This window comes from Peromyscus maniculatus, chromosome 3 (assembly GCF_049852395.1).
Source record: "Peromyscus maniculatus bairdii isolate BWxNUB_F1_BW_parent chromosome 3, HU_Pman_BW_mat_3.1, whole genome shotgun sequence".
Lineage (NCBI taxonomy): Eukaryota > Metazoa > Chordata > Mammalia > Rodentia > Cricetidae > Peromyscus > Peromyscus maniculatus.
This window is the reverse complement of record NC_134854.1, coordinates 138,111,412-138,126,760: the sequence shown is the minus strand read 5'-3', so window position 1 is coordinate 138,126,760 and position 15,349 is coordinate 138,111,412. Positions and strand designations below refer to the sequence as shown.

Sequence of the window (15,349 nt, the reverse complement as noted above, 5' to 3'; positions counted from 1 at the left end):
GGACAAGGTTTGGGATGTTCAACCAAGATGGAGACCATAAAGTAGGATCACAAATCTGGCTCTGCTGCTATACTAAGAGAAGAGGAGACACTCTGTGCTGGTTGGTCTTATGTCAACTTGACACAAGCTCCTCAGCTGAGAAAATGACCCCAACGAGGTGTGATGGTGCACGCCTTTAATCCCAGCACTTAGGAGACAGAGGCTGGCAGCTCTGTGAGTTCGAGGCCAGTCTGGTCTACAAAGAGACCAGGTCTAGGTCAGCCAGAGCTGTTACACAGAGAAACCCTGTCTCAGAAAACAAAAAGAAAAAGAAAAGAAAGAGAGAAAATGACCCCACCAGAGTGGCCTATAGGCAAGCCTGGGTGTGTTTTCTTGATTGATGTGTGTGTGTGGGGGGGGGGGGTTGCCTGGCTCACTGTGGGTGGTGCCACCCCAGGGGGTATTCCTTGGTGCTGTAAGAAAACAGGCTAAGAACTGGGCAGTGGTGCCACACACCTTTAATCTTAGCACTCGGGAGGCAGAGACAGGTGGATCTCAGTGAGTTGGAGGCCAGCCTGGGCTACAGAGCAAGTTCCAGGATAGCCAAGGCTGTACAGAAAGACCCTGTCTTCAAAACAAAACAAGACAAAAAAAAAAAAAAAAGCACACTGAGCAAGCCCTAAGAAGCAAGCCAGTAAGCAGCTCTCCTTCATGGCCTTTGTTTCAGTTCCTGTCACCAGGTTCCTGCCCTGTTGAGTCCCTGCCCTACTTCCCTCAGTGACGGACTGTGATGTGGAGCTGTAAGCTGAAATAAACCAACAGGAACCCTCACTGAGACCCCACGTGCTCATGTCCACGTCACACAGCACCTCATCTGCTCTCAGTCAGCCCAGCACCACCAAGCAGTGCAGTGAAGGAAGGGGAGATTCCAGTCAGCAGTCAAGGTCACACAAAGCTCCTTCTTCATGTCCCATGATTCCACTTTCTGAAGCGAGGGATGGCCCCTAACACACCCCTGCGTGAACATATGTGTGTACATGCGAGAGCAGGCCCACCCAGCAGCGCTGGGACAGAGGGGAGCCCCCGCCCGCCCGGCCGCCCGCACACCCCTTCCCTGTGTTGGGAACGCTCCTTCGTCTGCAGCTCCAGTGTCTGTAAACACATGCCAGCACTCAGTCCCTCAGCCCCTGCACCTGCCTCTCGCTTGTTTCTCTCAAGTGTATCGCACTGGGGGAAGATGAGACATGGAATCAAACTCCTAGACAGGCTGGTGGAAGTTTCAGCAGCTGGAGACAGCATGCCTCACCAGTGACAGACAGAAGTAAGTTTTTAAACCTTCACATAGGGTTGGGGATTTAGCTCAGTGGTAGAGCGCTTGCCTAGCAAGCCCAAGGCCCTGGGTTCGATCCTCAGCTCCAAAATAAACAAACAAACAAACAAACAAATAAGTGCCTTCACATAGTGCATGCAGGCTAGTCAACAAAATAAGCTGACATCTTCAACTTGTGAGTGAATTAAACGCTTGCTTGCAGTGAGGTTGGTGTGGAGTGTGGGCCACAGAAGAACATGCTCACAACGGACTGTCAACAAGGGCAGATTATTCTACCATGACGCTACCCTTCCAGTTACTCAGCTGGAACCCACGGAGCCACACAGCTCCCTGGTTAATGCTGGCCACCCAGAAGCCAGAAGCCGAGGCCTCAGGACAGCCACAAGGGATCACTTGAGCACAGAGACATTACCATAAGCACAAGTCTCAGCTCACAGACCACTAGCAGAGGGAGACCTTTTGAACAAGTAAGACATGACAAGGGACGGAGTCAGCTCTCACAGGGACCAGCATCTTTTGTGCAAAGGAAGCTCTGTAGCTCTGGATGAAGACTCCAAGGACCCAGCTGGCTAACACCAGGCACCAGCCCCGAGAGCCAGCAGCAGGGGACAATGGCCCCCGGCCAGCCCTTGGCCACCTGTGTGGGAAGACACTGACAATAGATGACTTGCTGGGGAGCAGGGGCGGGGAGAGCTCTCAAGTAACATGGTGGAGCTTAGGGAAAGGCGGGGACTAAGTCTGAGTTTCGACTGGGTATCTGAACATGTCCCCTCAAGGGTATGTCCCATCCTCTCTCCACCCGCTGAGCAGGGCTGACGACAACGGCACCTGCCTCACGGCACTGAGGACCTTGCGCACGTTGGTCAATGAACAACAGCTACCATATTGTAGCTTCCCCTTGTCTCAGCTCTACTTGCTGGTCACCCTGCACAAGGCTGGACCCCACACAAGGCTGGACCCCGCACAAGGCTGGACCCCGAGCAAGGCTGGACCCTGAGCAAGGCTGGACCCCGCACAAGGCTGGACCCCGCACAAGGCTGGACCCCACACAAGGCTGGTCACCCCGCACAAGGCTGGACCCCCCCCCACAAGGCTGGGTCTCTGCACAAGGCTGGACCCCGCACAAGGCTGGACCCCGCACAAGGCTGGACCCCACACAAGGCTGGTCACCCCGCACAAGGCTGGACCCCCCCCCACAAGGCTGGGTCTCTGCGCAAGGCTGGACCCTGCACAAGGCTGGACCCTGCACAAGGCTGGTACCCACATCAAGCATTTTCTCTGCCGAACTGAGTTAGAGGGGCAGGACATTTGCAGTTTCCTCACTGTTTCCAACTGAGAGCTCAAATGTGTCTCCTATTCCCTTAGCCTCACAATAAATCTGTTCAGGAGGAAAAAATATGTATGCCTTTTTACAGACAGTCAGACAGCCCTGCTATACACAGAGATTAAAAATAGTGTCTTCCACCACCCTTAAATGGTGCAGTCAGAACCAGATTCTTTAGCCCATCACAGGCCTTCTGCACAGGAGGGTGGCTTGGTAGGTTTCAGAGCAGCTTAGGAGCATTTGGGAAATGCTTCATTCACTGACAGATTACTGGAGTCCAGGAGAATGGCAACAGGCATCCCAGAGAGGCATATCATGTTCCAGCCTGACTCTGCCTCACAGCCTCATCGTGGACGGATAGACCCCCCCATCTTGTTTTTTTCAAGACAGGTTTCTCTGTGTAACAGCCCTGGCTGTCCTGGAACTCACTCTGTAGACCAAGCTGGCCTCAAACTCAAGAGTTCCGCCTGCCTCTGCCTCCCAAGTGCTGGAAATAAAGGTGTGCGCCACCACTGCCAGCGTATAGACCCCATTTTAGGAACAAGGAACCAAAGATTAGAAGAGACCCAAGCCTTCTGCTTCATTCAACTACCAAGTGACTAATGGGTGTCCCTAGGCCACTCTGTCCCCCAGAACAGACAACAAGGCCTGCGTCCCCATGTCCTCAGGACTACTGGCTACTGTCTCCTGAGAAGGAAGATGGCCGTTTCGTCAGTTACCTCAATGCTGCTGATCAGCTCTAGGTAGCGAAGGTCCTGGACTCTGGTAAAGGCCTATGGGAAGAAGGGAAAAGAAGAGAGTCAGCTGCCTTCTCCTTCTCCATGGGCTGATGGGGGTGGGGCACATGGAGCTCGAGAGAGCGAGCCAGCAAGCAGGGAAGGAAGTCTGATTCATCACTGTGTGCTTGGGAGGTGTGCCACCCGGCGAGGCGCAGCCTGTCTTCATCTCAAGGATTAGTCCTCACAAAGAACTGTGAAGAAGGCCTGGGAGCATCAATCATTTTGGGATTAGGTAAAACAGAACTATGATCCTGGAGTCTGCAGTGGAACCCTTTGCCAGACACGGCTCATAATGGGAAGGCAGGCGGGCTGACTCCAGTCAATGGCATCCGCAGAGTAGGCAAGACAGAGACGCTTGTCCCTGTGACTTGGATGAGGAGCAGCACACAGCTCTGCTAACCCAACGGGGCACACGGGGCACATGGGCACACGGGGCACACAGACACACGGGGCACACGGGGCACACGGGGAGAGGAGGAGGGGAAAAGCTCAGGGAAGAAGAATGCGTCTGAAGGAGGACGGCAGGGAATAATCTCCCAGTCTCTAGAAAGCAAACTTGCGTGTTAGCCCTGAACATGCGTCCTCTCTTAGACTCCTGGCAGAGGGAGACTTCTAATGCACGGATTTCTGGAAGGTTGTGAGGGTCAGGCAGAGGTGCCAGTGAAGTGTCTTTTGCTGCTTTCAGGTACCACAAGGGGCTTATGGGAACTGACCTCCATGCGCTCTGCCGGTAACATTTCTACCCAGCTGCACTTTCTGTGTTATCCATGTGAAATGGACTGACACATGCCCAGAGCAGCAGCTCCTGAGCCATTATGGTTTCGAATGCACAGCAGCCCTTGGCCACTGCAAGGCACCCTCTGTGCTGGAAGAATGAGGGGAATGATCAAGTCATCAGCTTCCGGCTGCCTTACCAATGACCACAGGGTGATTTCATCCTCTCACCCTACAGGACCAGGATCTAGTCAAAGGCTGGGGACGCATGCATTTCACTTGGCCTCTGTCCCCCTCCCTAGTTCAGGGGTTCACAGTGGAAAGGGGAAGCTAGGCAGATTAAACAGAGAGCTAAGTCTCCCTGAGCCAAGAGCTACATAAGCATGAGGCAGATACCCTAGGGAGGACACTTCCTGTCTGAGCATGGGCAGCGGCAGACTGCAGGATTAGGCAAAGCACTGCCCAGGAGGGACCTGGCAAATGGCTTTCTTTCTAAAACAGGGACTTACTATGTTGTCTAGGCTGGCCTTGAACTTTTGCACTCAGGGGATCTTCCTGTCTCAGCCTGCTGAGAAGCTGGGGCAAGAGGCACATGTGCCCAGCACTTGGCTTTTCTTGAACTGGTAAAAGGGTATATCAGGCAGCGTGTGACTAACGGTCCGGTGGCACTATGTCAAAGGCCTCACAAGCTGCCTTCCTCATCTGTTTCTTGAAACAAGTACAGAAATCGATCCCTGGGGCTGGGCAGAGGAGAAAAAGGAGACTCGGGTCTCAGCCAAGCTCTGAGCCCAGGCAGGACCTTGAGCCTACTTCCGCCCTGCTCTTTGGCTCCAGCCACCTTCTTTATGGTCAGGCAAGCGAGGCCCTCTCCAAGAGTCTTTGTGGTCCTGGGCACTGGATTCCTGAATTTGATAATCGGCCGTTGACATCCTTCAGCCTGATAGACCGCAGAGTCACGGTGCTATTCCGAGTGGTCAGTCACAAGACTGTGAACAACTTCCACAGCGGGGAGTGGGGAGCAGGGAACAGATGCGCCGGCAGTACTAAGCAGCTCTCCACCGCCATCTAGTGGGAACACCTCTCTAGGCCAGCCCCCCTCCCTCCACAAGTCTAAGTACTGAGTGACTGGCACCCAGGGGAGAGGACAGCCAGGGATTCAGGAGTGATTTAAAACACTGGTCAAGGTCTATGATCCAAGCTTCATGCCTTTTCTAAACAGCATGCTGCCCACAGCAGTGTACACACAACTTTCATTTGTCACAGTTCTAACAGAGTCCAGTGCTCTGAAATGATGGTGTCTACTCTCAGTGTTCTGGGATGCAGGGTAGGTTCGAACTCAATCCAAGGGTACATCCCAGTTTCAGTTCCCTCTAGTTAGACATCTGCTCTGCAACTGACAGAGGCCATGTGCAGGGCAATGCTAGCACGAGCTGGCTCTTAGGGTCTACCTGAAAAGGGTACAACCTAGAGGGAGACAATTTATTCCTAGGTACAAACAAGATATCCTAGGAGTCTGTTGTCACTCCTCACATGCTGGCGTTTCTGAGTGGGCAGGAGAAGTAAGTTCCTCCAGGAGAAGCCTCCCCTCCCCCCTGAATCCCCACGCCCTGGTCTAATATTTCCCCAAGGTTATCTGATCTACAAATACGCAGGTAATCAATGGGTGGGGTTATTTCCCCTCATGTGCTGTGGATTGAACCAGGGCCTTGTGCATGCTACCCAGTGCTCTACCACGGAGCTGTGCCTCCAGCTCTGGGTAGAGCTGGCATGTGCACAGCCACTCCAAACTGCTCCTTACCAGGCCTGGGGAGGCCTCAAGAGCAAGTCCAAACTGTGGGAAGAGCATGATGCATTTCACAACCCCACTTCAGAGCAGAGGCAGAGAGGTCAGGCTGAGAGAAAAGCCTAGAGGAAAGGACTGTGCTCTAGTGTGCTCTGAGGTGTGCTCTGGTTCGGCTGTCCTCTGTTTAACAGGAGGCAGGCACCACATACGTCTGCAGGTCCTTCGACACCAGTAGCCTGAGCAAAAGGAGACTCGCTACTTGGCTCTGGGAGAGAAAGCAGGAAAGGAGAGAAGGGAGAGGCTGGAGGTCAGTCCTTTCCCCTCAGTCTATCAGATGGAAACACATCTGGGACTCTTCATGTGCCTAGACAAAGGTTAACTGCTTTTGACCATTTCTTTAGCTTTAATCGACTAGACCGGAAGCGACAGTATGAATCACACCGTGAGGGTGGGGGGCAGCAGCACAGGGCTGTGGGAATCCGAGCCTGAGGACCTCTTTGCACTAAGCCGGTACTAAGAACAATGTGGCGTGCTGGTGGCCGCTGTTCATGCCCAGGCTAGAGACACTTGACCGCTGAATGTCTGTCCTGCACAGGCTTTTGTCTAGGTTCTTCATAAATGATCGCTCCCAAAACTGACAGCCAGGGTCAACCAGATGTTTTAATGACAGCCAGGGTCAACCAGATGTTTTACTGGCATTATCTGCTTAAGATCTTCCCAACTTTGTGAAGACAGGGCCTAGTCTCCAGAACCCTCTAAAGAAAGAACCTTGGGAAGGGGTGACTGAAGAGAGATCAGAACTCAGGGCAGTCTGACTTCAGAGCCCATTACAGGCAGTCCCTGCCCCTCCAGTGTTAGCTGGATCCCTTCTGCCTCAGGAGACCCTCCAGGACCAACTTCCGGCCAAACAGACTAGATGCATACCTTCTTTGCAGGCCAAACAGACTAGATGCGTACCTTCTTTGCAGGCCAAACAGACTAGACGCGTACCTTCTTTGCAGTTTCAAACTCTAGTCCTTCTAGAGCTTCCATGGCCAGTTCACGCCAGTCGGTGTCTGTCACTCCCAGACAGGCGATCTGGTAGGCTTCTCGGAACATTTTCCTATCAAGGTATTGGTACATCGGAGCAGACTGTGGAGTTTCAGAAAAGGGAGAAAGTTAATAGTCTGTTCAGAGCACTGGAAAGTGTTGGATTCCAAGCAGGCCTGCTTCCAGATGTTCAGAGCAGTATCACGGGAAATGCCTACCTCAGACTTCAGCCATCAGTCTGCACCTTAGTAGTCTTGCCCTGGCCCACCTGGGTGCCCTCTTTTCTGCCACCCTCTCCTGCTGGGCCATAGCACTCCCAACATACACTTCTGGCTGCCATCTGCCTTCTCCTTCCCTAGGTCTACCTGACCCTAACATGTCCCTTCTCTGGGAAGGATCTACCCCACCCCCCATAGGAAATGCCTACTTGGCTTTGTAAGGCTCTGCTAGCAGGTCCCTCCCGGAAACTCTTCCGTGCTTTCTCTTCAAGCTGCCCCTCGCCTCTGTGTAGACAGACCTTGGGCTTGTGCTGTGCCCTGGTTCCACAGGGGCTCTGGGGTGAAACCCTGCACACCCTGTGGCAGCAGCAGGGTTATATTCACTCCCAGCAGGTCCTCCATCCCTGGCCAGAGGAATGAGTCACATGACCAGGAGGGAGACAGAAGAGGGATGGCCTCTTCTCAGAGGGACTGAATCTGAAAAAGGCATGGCTATGGAATTTGCTCCAGACTGCCTAGGAAAGCTCTGAGGACAGATCCTGAGGTCTCTGGTGCTGAAGACCAACTCTCCCCTCAAGACCAGGCTGCCTAGCTAAGAATATCCACAAGAATTCCCTAATGACTTCTTTTTTTTAAGGCTATCAAGAACTCGGCAGTTGTCCAAACATCCCTGTGTTACCTCTGATAACACCCAGGAGGAGACTCCTGGAGGACACATGACTTGCCTGAGGTCATAGCAGATTAAAAACTTGAAGCTAGAGCAAGAGGTGACCAGATATTCCTGGTCTTGTGTTCCTACTTGCTGTGTGTGTGTGTGTGTGTGTGTGTGTGTGTGTGTGTGTGTGTCAAACATTACGTGTGTAAATGCACTTACACACGTCAGACTAAAGCTTAGCTGGGTCTAGCATTTACAGCAATAAAAGACTCTGTCTTGATCTGAAGCCAGTCAATATGTTCAGGGACCCACATCTCCCTTCTGGATTCCTGGACAGTAAAGATCAATCAACCAGTACCTTTGTGCTAATGGTTCCCAAATGTGGACTTGGAAATGCTGTTTTCTCCATTTGGGGCCTTTATCTTTGAAATTTCTGGTCCCTTTTTTTTTTTTTTTTTTTTTTTTTGTAAACTTCAAAATTAAAATGAACCTTTTCCTTTCAAGCCCATCCTCTGACAGCAAGACACAACTGTTCCCAGGGGCTTGTTTTTCCTGTGGTGCCACACCATCCACTTCCCCTTACTGTAGGGAGGCAACTGGCCACAGACAAGGAGCAGCTGAGCTAGCACCCAGGCCTGGCTCAGCCACATCCTAGCCAGGAGCCCCCTGGGAAAACACACTACCTTCTATTTAGAGAGTCTGCCCACTCAGGCTGCTGTGGGCCGGTGAGGCGCCCACCTCCCTGGACACAGGTTTCATCACCTCCTTGGAGCTTTCTCAAACTCCACCCACTCTGCCCCACAATGAGCTCATTCTCTGGACTCCTCATACTCTCTGGTCCACTTTAGTTCTCTTTTGTGGCTTTTGCTATTTCATGACTGTCTGTAATAAGAAGGAATAATAACAGGAATTGGGACAGGCAAAACCTGAAAATGGGTGTAATTAACCCCATTTCACAGTGGCAAAGCCTGAAGTCTCGGCTGCTCCTGAGGTAGAGGTAGGAGGATCACTTTAGCCCTGGAGTTCAAGACCAGCCTGGGGAACACCACAAGCGTCGGTCTCAAGTAAAACAAAACAAACACACACAAAAACCAAAACCAATAACCCCAGTACACAGAGAAGAAATGAGGCCCCAAAGAGGGATGTAAGGTGTTCAGGATGCAGTTGGATCGGGTTTCAGGGTTCCTTTTCCCAAGCTGCAGAACTTCTGCTATGCTGACTGCCCCAGGACAGGGGACATGAATATGCATCACAAGATGAGCTGATGGGCTGATAACACAGGCAGGGAGCGCACGCTGAGTGAGGGCTGGAAAAACATACTGATGGACCAGTCCCTCTGAGCAAGCCCTTCTCTGGCTGCTGTATTCCAAGCATGACGCGATGGTGCATAACCGGAGCTTGCTGTCCCACTTGGCAGCTCGGACACACTAGTTCTTGCACAAGATGATACAAATTTCGAAAGGAAACCAAAAAAAAATCCCAAGAGCAAAAATGGGGCTTTCTGCCTGGTCTGGAGGCCCAAACCGCAGGACGACTGGAGGCCCAGGCGACAGATAAACAGCCTTTGTCTCCAGATCGCCTTTCCCAATGCTTGGCAGCTCTGGCCTGCTGCATCAGCAGGAAGGCTGCCTGCAACCAACAGAGACTTTGGCTACTGCATCTTGAGGCCCTGGCAGAGGGAGCCCCGGCTGCCCCTCCGGCTCCTCTTGGCTGGCCAGAATCTGGGAGCAGCAACTGCATTTATTTTTGAGGTTAGGATGCAGTCTGTGGAGAAAGCCTTTTAATAAGCGAAGCCTGTTTGGCACAGATGAAGAAGAGTGGGGTCTTGTGCGTGCGGTGCTGGGTGGGGTTCAGGATGCTGACCGGGAGCAAGCAGGTAAGGATGGCAAGGCAAGAGTCCAGCAGGCCTCACAAGCTCCACATGTCAGCCACTGCCATCTCTCATGTTTCCTCTTCTTCTGCTCTTCACTCACATCAGAACTCTCTGCCATCACTTGACTACTCACTATGGGTCAGGAGCGGGTGGGAATACTGCTGCTGTAACCCCTGCAGCAGCAAGTAACAAGGGCCTTCCTGGCCAGGGAAGAAGCAGGCAGAGGCTGTGTGTAGGCAGACAGACTAACAGAGCCTTGAGGAAAGGCAGTCTAGAATGTCTGGACATCTTTCAGTGTACAGGGCCTTTGGCCCAGCACTTGCATTTCTTGGGATTTATACTGAGTCAGGACACACACTAGTCAGATACCCACTATTCCCAAGAACAGAAGCTTTGGGCAGCCAGTTGTGGTGGCGCACGCCTTTAATCCCAGCACTCAGAGGCAAAGACGGGTGCATCTCTGTGGGTCTGAGACCAGCCTGGTCTACATAAAGAGTTCCAGAGCAGCCAGGGCCAATAATGAGACCCCATCTCCAAAAAGAGAAAAGAAAACCAAAGGCTATGGATGGTATAAATGTCCAACAGCGGGTGCTGGTTGAGTAAGCTACGGACCGTCCATGTGACAGTGCTGCGTCCAACACAACAAAGCTGGGCACGCAGAAGAGAGGGCCTGGAGCCTGGGGCAGGGAGGTGCTCCAGAGGGAGGTGCTCCAGAGGGAGGTGCTCCAGAGGGAGGTGCTCCAGAGGGAGGGGCTCCAGAGGGAGGGGCTCCAGAGGGAGGGGCTCCAGAGGGAGGTGCTCCGGAGGGAGGGGCTCCAGAGGGAGGGGCTCCGGAGGGAGGGGCTCCGGAGGGAGGGGCTCCAGAGGGAGGTGCTCCAGAGGGAGGGGCTCCAGAGGGAGGGGCTCCAGAGGGAGGGGCTCCAGAGGGAGGGGCTCCAGAGGGAGGGGCTCCGGAGGGAGGGGCTCCGGAGGGAGGGGCTCCAGAGGGAGGGGCTCCAGAGGGAGGGGCTCCAGAGGGAGGGGCTCCAGAGGGAGGGGCTCCAGAGGGAGGGGCTCCAGGCTGCACGGTGGAGCACAGCAGAAACTGCCTACGGGAACCGAGCAACACACACGAGGAATCATCTGTCATTTCTCACACATACGTGTGAGCCTACGTCGTCGTCGGTTTGAACGTTCTGGTCAAGTATGTTCACTGACATGGCACAACACTTTCAGTAGACTGCTGAGCAGAAAGCCAGGTAGTAAGTAGTGCCTTTGGTTTTGGCGATTGTTTTTATTGCTCATGGTTTGTTTTGTTTTGTGTTAAAAAGTCTTGTGATGTGCCCCAGGCTGCCTTTAACTGGAAATCCTACTTCCCCAGCCTCAAAGTGTTGAGATCATAGACATGAGCTACTGTGCTAGGTGAGATTGCTGGTTTTCAGGCAATAATGCATCAAAGGGATGGGTCTGGGATAGCTAAATGTCAGGGTCAAAGAAGGAGCACAGGGGCTGGCGAGATGCTCAAAAGGAAAAAGCACTTGTTGCACAAATGTGACAACCGGAGTCCAATTTCCAGGACCAACAATGAGAGCAACAACTCCCCGGAAGTTGTGCTGGGACCTTCAGGGGCACAGGCGCTCACACTCACACTCACACATATACACGCATACACTAATAGACTTTAAAACATTTTAAAACAGAAGATGGCATACAGTGATTAAAAGCGCCATTCTCTTGCTTATGGTCCATAATCAGTACAGTACGTACAATAATATGTCTGGGGTCTGGTCAGATGGCTCAGTGGTTTAGAGAGGGCCTAAATCACATTCTTGGCACCCATGTGAGGTGCCTCACAACGCCCTGAAACTCCACCTCCAGGGACTAATGCCCTCTTCTGTCCTCCATGTGCACCAGCATACATGTACACACACACACACACACACACACACACACAGACACACACACTTACAAAAGAAAATATTCTCTTAAAGATGGGATGCTGTGGTCCAAGTTTCTCCTTAGTGGTTGTCTTGGTTTTATGACAGTTCTAAGGAGTGTCCCTCACTTAAGGGACAAGCACACAGGCAGCTAGGGCAGCTGTAACTAGGTTAGCCACCAGGTGGGCTGTCTGGGTTCTTCTGTCTGTTTCTGTGGCTCCATACTGTCCCCGCAGTTCCTAGCTGTCCTCCTCTGGACTGAGGGGACTATGCAGGGTCTCATGCGCCCTCTCTGGTTCAGTTCTCAGTGCCTGCTCTCCTGTGCTCCTCTCATACCCAGCATTACATTCATGCGTTTATGCATCCACCCTGTTGGACTTGCCACTAACACAGTACTGAATACTGTTAACACTACGAAGCAGGAAGGGGATCTGAAAAACAGAGATTCAGTGGGGTGCTGGCTAGAGTTATGTCAACCTGACACCAACTACAGTCATCTGAGAGGACAAAAAAGATCAGTGAAATGATTCTCATGATATTCCGCTATCCTCACAGGATCGGTGCCTAGCCCAGTCATCATCAGGGAGGCTTCCTCCAGCAGCTGATGGGAGCAGATACAGAGACTCACAGCCAAACATTAGGTGGAGCTCAGGAACTCCAGAGAAGAGAGGAAGGAAGGATCACGAGGGCTTGAGGACACCAGGAGAGCACAGAATCAACTAAGCAGGGCTCACAGGGCTCACAGAGACTGGAGTCGTGACCACGGAGACTGCCTGGGTCAGCACCAGGCCCTCTGCATACACACTGTGGTTCTTTATTTAGCTTGGGGTTTTTGTTGGACTCCTAACAATTGGGAGTGGGGTGTCTCTGACTCTCTTGCCTACTCATAGGCTCTTTTTTCTCTTACTGGGTTGCCTCATCCAGCCTTGATATGAGGATATGTGTCTAGTCTTATTGCATCTTGTTATGCTGAGTTTGGTTGATATCAAACTCAGGGAGGCTTGCTCTTTTCTGAAGGGAAATGGAGTGGATCTGGGGGAGAGGGAAGGTTGGGGAGGGCTGGGATAAGGGGAGGGAGGGAAGGCTACAGTTGAGATATATTGTATGAGAGAAGAATAAAAAAAAAGAAATCTCAAAATAAACACAGATCCAAGGAGTCAAATATAGTCCTAGCAACATTTAGACACACTGGGGGGGAGGGGGAGGGGGAAGAATCCGGCTATAGGCAAGCCTGTAGACTATTTCCTAATTAGTGATTGATGGTTGAGGGCCCAGTCCACGGCAGGTGGTGCCATCCCTGGGCTGGTGGTCCTGGGCTCTCTAAGAAAGCAGGCTGAGCAAGCCAGTAAGCAGCACCCCTCCACTGTCTCTATGTCAACTCCTGCCTCCAGGTTCCTGCCCTGTTTGAGTTCCTGTCCTGACTTCCTTCAGTGATGGACTACAGTGTAGATGTGTAAGCCAAATAAACCCTTTCCTCCCTAACCAGCTTTTGGTCCTGGTGTTTGTCACAGCAGTAGAAACCCTGACTTAGACAATGGGGCTGAGCTCTTTGTCCAGAGAGACGTGGCTACACAGTTAGGGGACAACACATCCAAGACCACAGCACCTTGCGACGTCCCTCTCTTTGCTGCTCTTAGCACCAGTTTGAGGGCCTGACCATTTGTTTTGTGTATCCTCCAGCCAGAGAGGAGTGACAGGCACCCAGGTTACCTGTGGCACCTCCACGGCAGACATCGAGAAGACATGAAGGCAGAAGATCTTGGAGCCGTTGTAGCCAACCACAAAGCCCTGCAGCTTCTGCTGGTGTACCGGGAAGGTGCTGGCCTTGATGTTGAGGTAGCCTCCTCCGGAGAAGCAAAGCATGTCCTCACACTGGGTGTTCCAGGCCACACTATTGGCGTTTGGTTCCTGGGGGACAAAGGCCTGTAAGGCTCCGGCTCCACTCCCAGTTTTCACTCCACGCCCATGTTAAAGCCTGAGTTGCACTGAGTACTGACAGCAGGATGAAGGGAAAGGAGCGGAGGGGGCCAGAGAAGAAGGGATGGGCACCTGCTCTACGTACCGGGGTGATGGAAATCGTGGACCTGCGCTGTTTTCAAAATGATTACCCCCATAGTTTACTCACTGCACAGTAAGTGGAGATTCAACGAGGTAGGATTTCCTTTCTACTAGAGGAGGAGGGGGGTGCTGCTCTGTGCTGGCTGATTCTCCAGCACACACAGACGCACAGACACACACACACATACACCTACCCAAGAAGGAGGCTGAAAGTGTCACCCCTGGAGATGAACACAGTGACTGCTTTTGGGTGAGTGAAATTGTGAGAGATTTCTATTTGTGTGTCGTCCCCCCCCCCCCCCCGCCCCCGTTGCTTGTCTGGTTTCTTTGGTCATGAACATCCATTGTTTTTTTATAATAAGCAAAAGAATGGGGAGTTCTTTTCAAAGTTAGAAAACAATACATTGTCTCTGCATTTACAGTCTCACACTAAGAGCATCACCCTGGGAGGTGCCCTCTCCACCAGTGTCCTGCTCAGCCCTGGAAGCCTGGGGCAGGCAGAGGCTCATTCCTCTCTGCCAAGAACAGTGGTTCTCAAAACTCCTTTAGCAAACCTCTATCTCCAAAAAATATTTACATTAGAATTCATGACAGTAATAAAATTACAGTTATGAAGTAGCAATGAGAATAATTTTATGGTTGGGGGGTCACCACAGCATGAGGAACTGTGTTACAGAGCCACAGCATTAGAAGGATTGAGTGCCACTGGTCTAGAATCTTCTACCATGTGCATGGACTTTTTTTCCCCCAAGACAGGGTTTCTCTGTGTAGTTTTGGAGCCTGTCCTGGATCTCGCTCGGGCTTCAAACTCTCAGAGTTTGCTGAGTTTAGGGAGAAGGAACATGTAAGGCCAGTTGTGCCCAGCACTGAGCACACGGAAGCGTCTCGTTTGCTCCTGTGCTGTTCTGTGGTAACTCTAGGAGAGGGTAACTTCCAGAAGGTAGGAGAAGGTAACTTCCAGCTTTATGTTAGCATGGGCAGGGAGTTGGCTTAGTTAGCACGCACAAGGCCCTGGGTCTGATCTCAGCACGGTGTAACTTAGGTGTGGTGGTCTGCATCTCTAGCCCCAGTACTTAGGAAGTGGAGGTAGAGATCTTCCTCAAGTTTATCTTCGGCTATAGAGAGCTGGAGGTCAGCCTGAGCTATGGAGGTCATCCTGAGCTATGGAGAGACTCCGTCTTTAAAAAAAAAGTTTCAGTTGGGTGGTGGTGGTGTACGCCTTTAATCTCAGCACTTGAGAGGCAGGGGCAGGCGGATCTTAATTCGAGGCCAGCCTGGACTATAGAGTGAGTTCCAGGACAGGTTTGAAAGCTACAGAGAAACCCTGTCTCGAGGGAGAAAAAAAAAAGTTTCATGGTAGCCATAGGTGAAACAGACTCACAGAGATCCACGAACCCAGCTCAGTCCCTCTGCTTCCTCTATGACATGAAGTGCTAATAACTGAAGTCCTTTTGGGTCTATTGGCAGCCAAGTATCTCTGTCCAACTGACTGAGGAAAGCCAGGCACTTCTACCCTGCTGGTTCTGTTGCCAAGGACAAGGAGGGCCTTGGGAGAGCATCCATGTCTACCCACGATATTGAGAAACCCTGAAAGGAGGAACCTGAGAGCAGAGGCTCCAGCCTCAGGGGGTCCTCACTTCACATAAATTAGCTCTGACCACTTACAATGCCCTAAAGGAGCCAGGAACAGC

General features: G+C 52.1%; 1 protein-coding gene across 4 annotated transcripts in view; it reads right to left on the bottom strand.

The window, feature by feature from the left end:
* The window catches only part of Ift122 (intraflagellar transport 122), a 73,059-nt gene that overhangs the window by 20,207 nt on the left and 37,503 nt on the right, over nt 1-15,349 (bottom strand). For all 4 annotated transcript variants that reach the window (XM_042273881.2, XM_042273882.2, XM_042273884.2 and 1 more), the window contains 3 exons: nt 13,311-13,508; nt 6,900-7,040; nt 3,353-3,406 (listed from right to left, as the gene is read on the bottom strand). In XM_042273881.2, the coding sequence (XP_042129815.2) occupies nt 3,353-3,406; nt 6,900-7,040; nt 13,311-13,508 (393 nt within the window). The remainder of the gene's footprint in view (nt 1-3,352; nt 3,407-6,899; nt 7,041-13,310; nt 13,509-15,349) is intronic.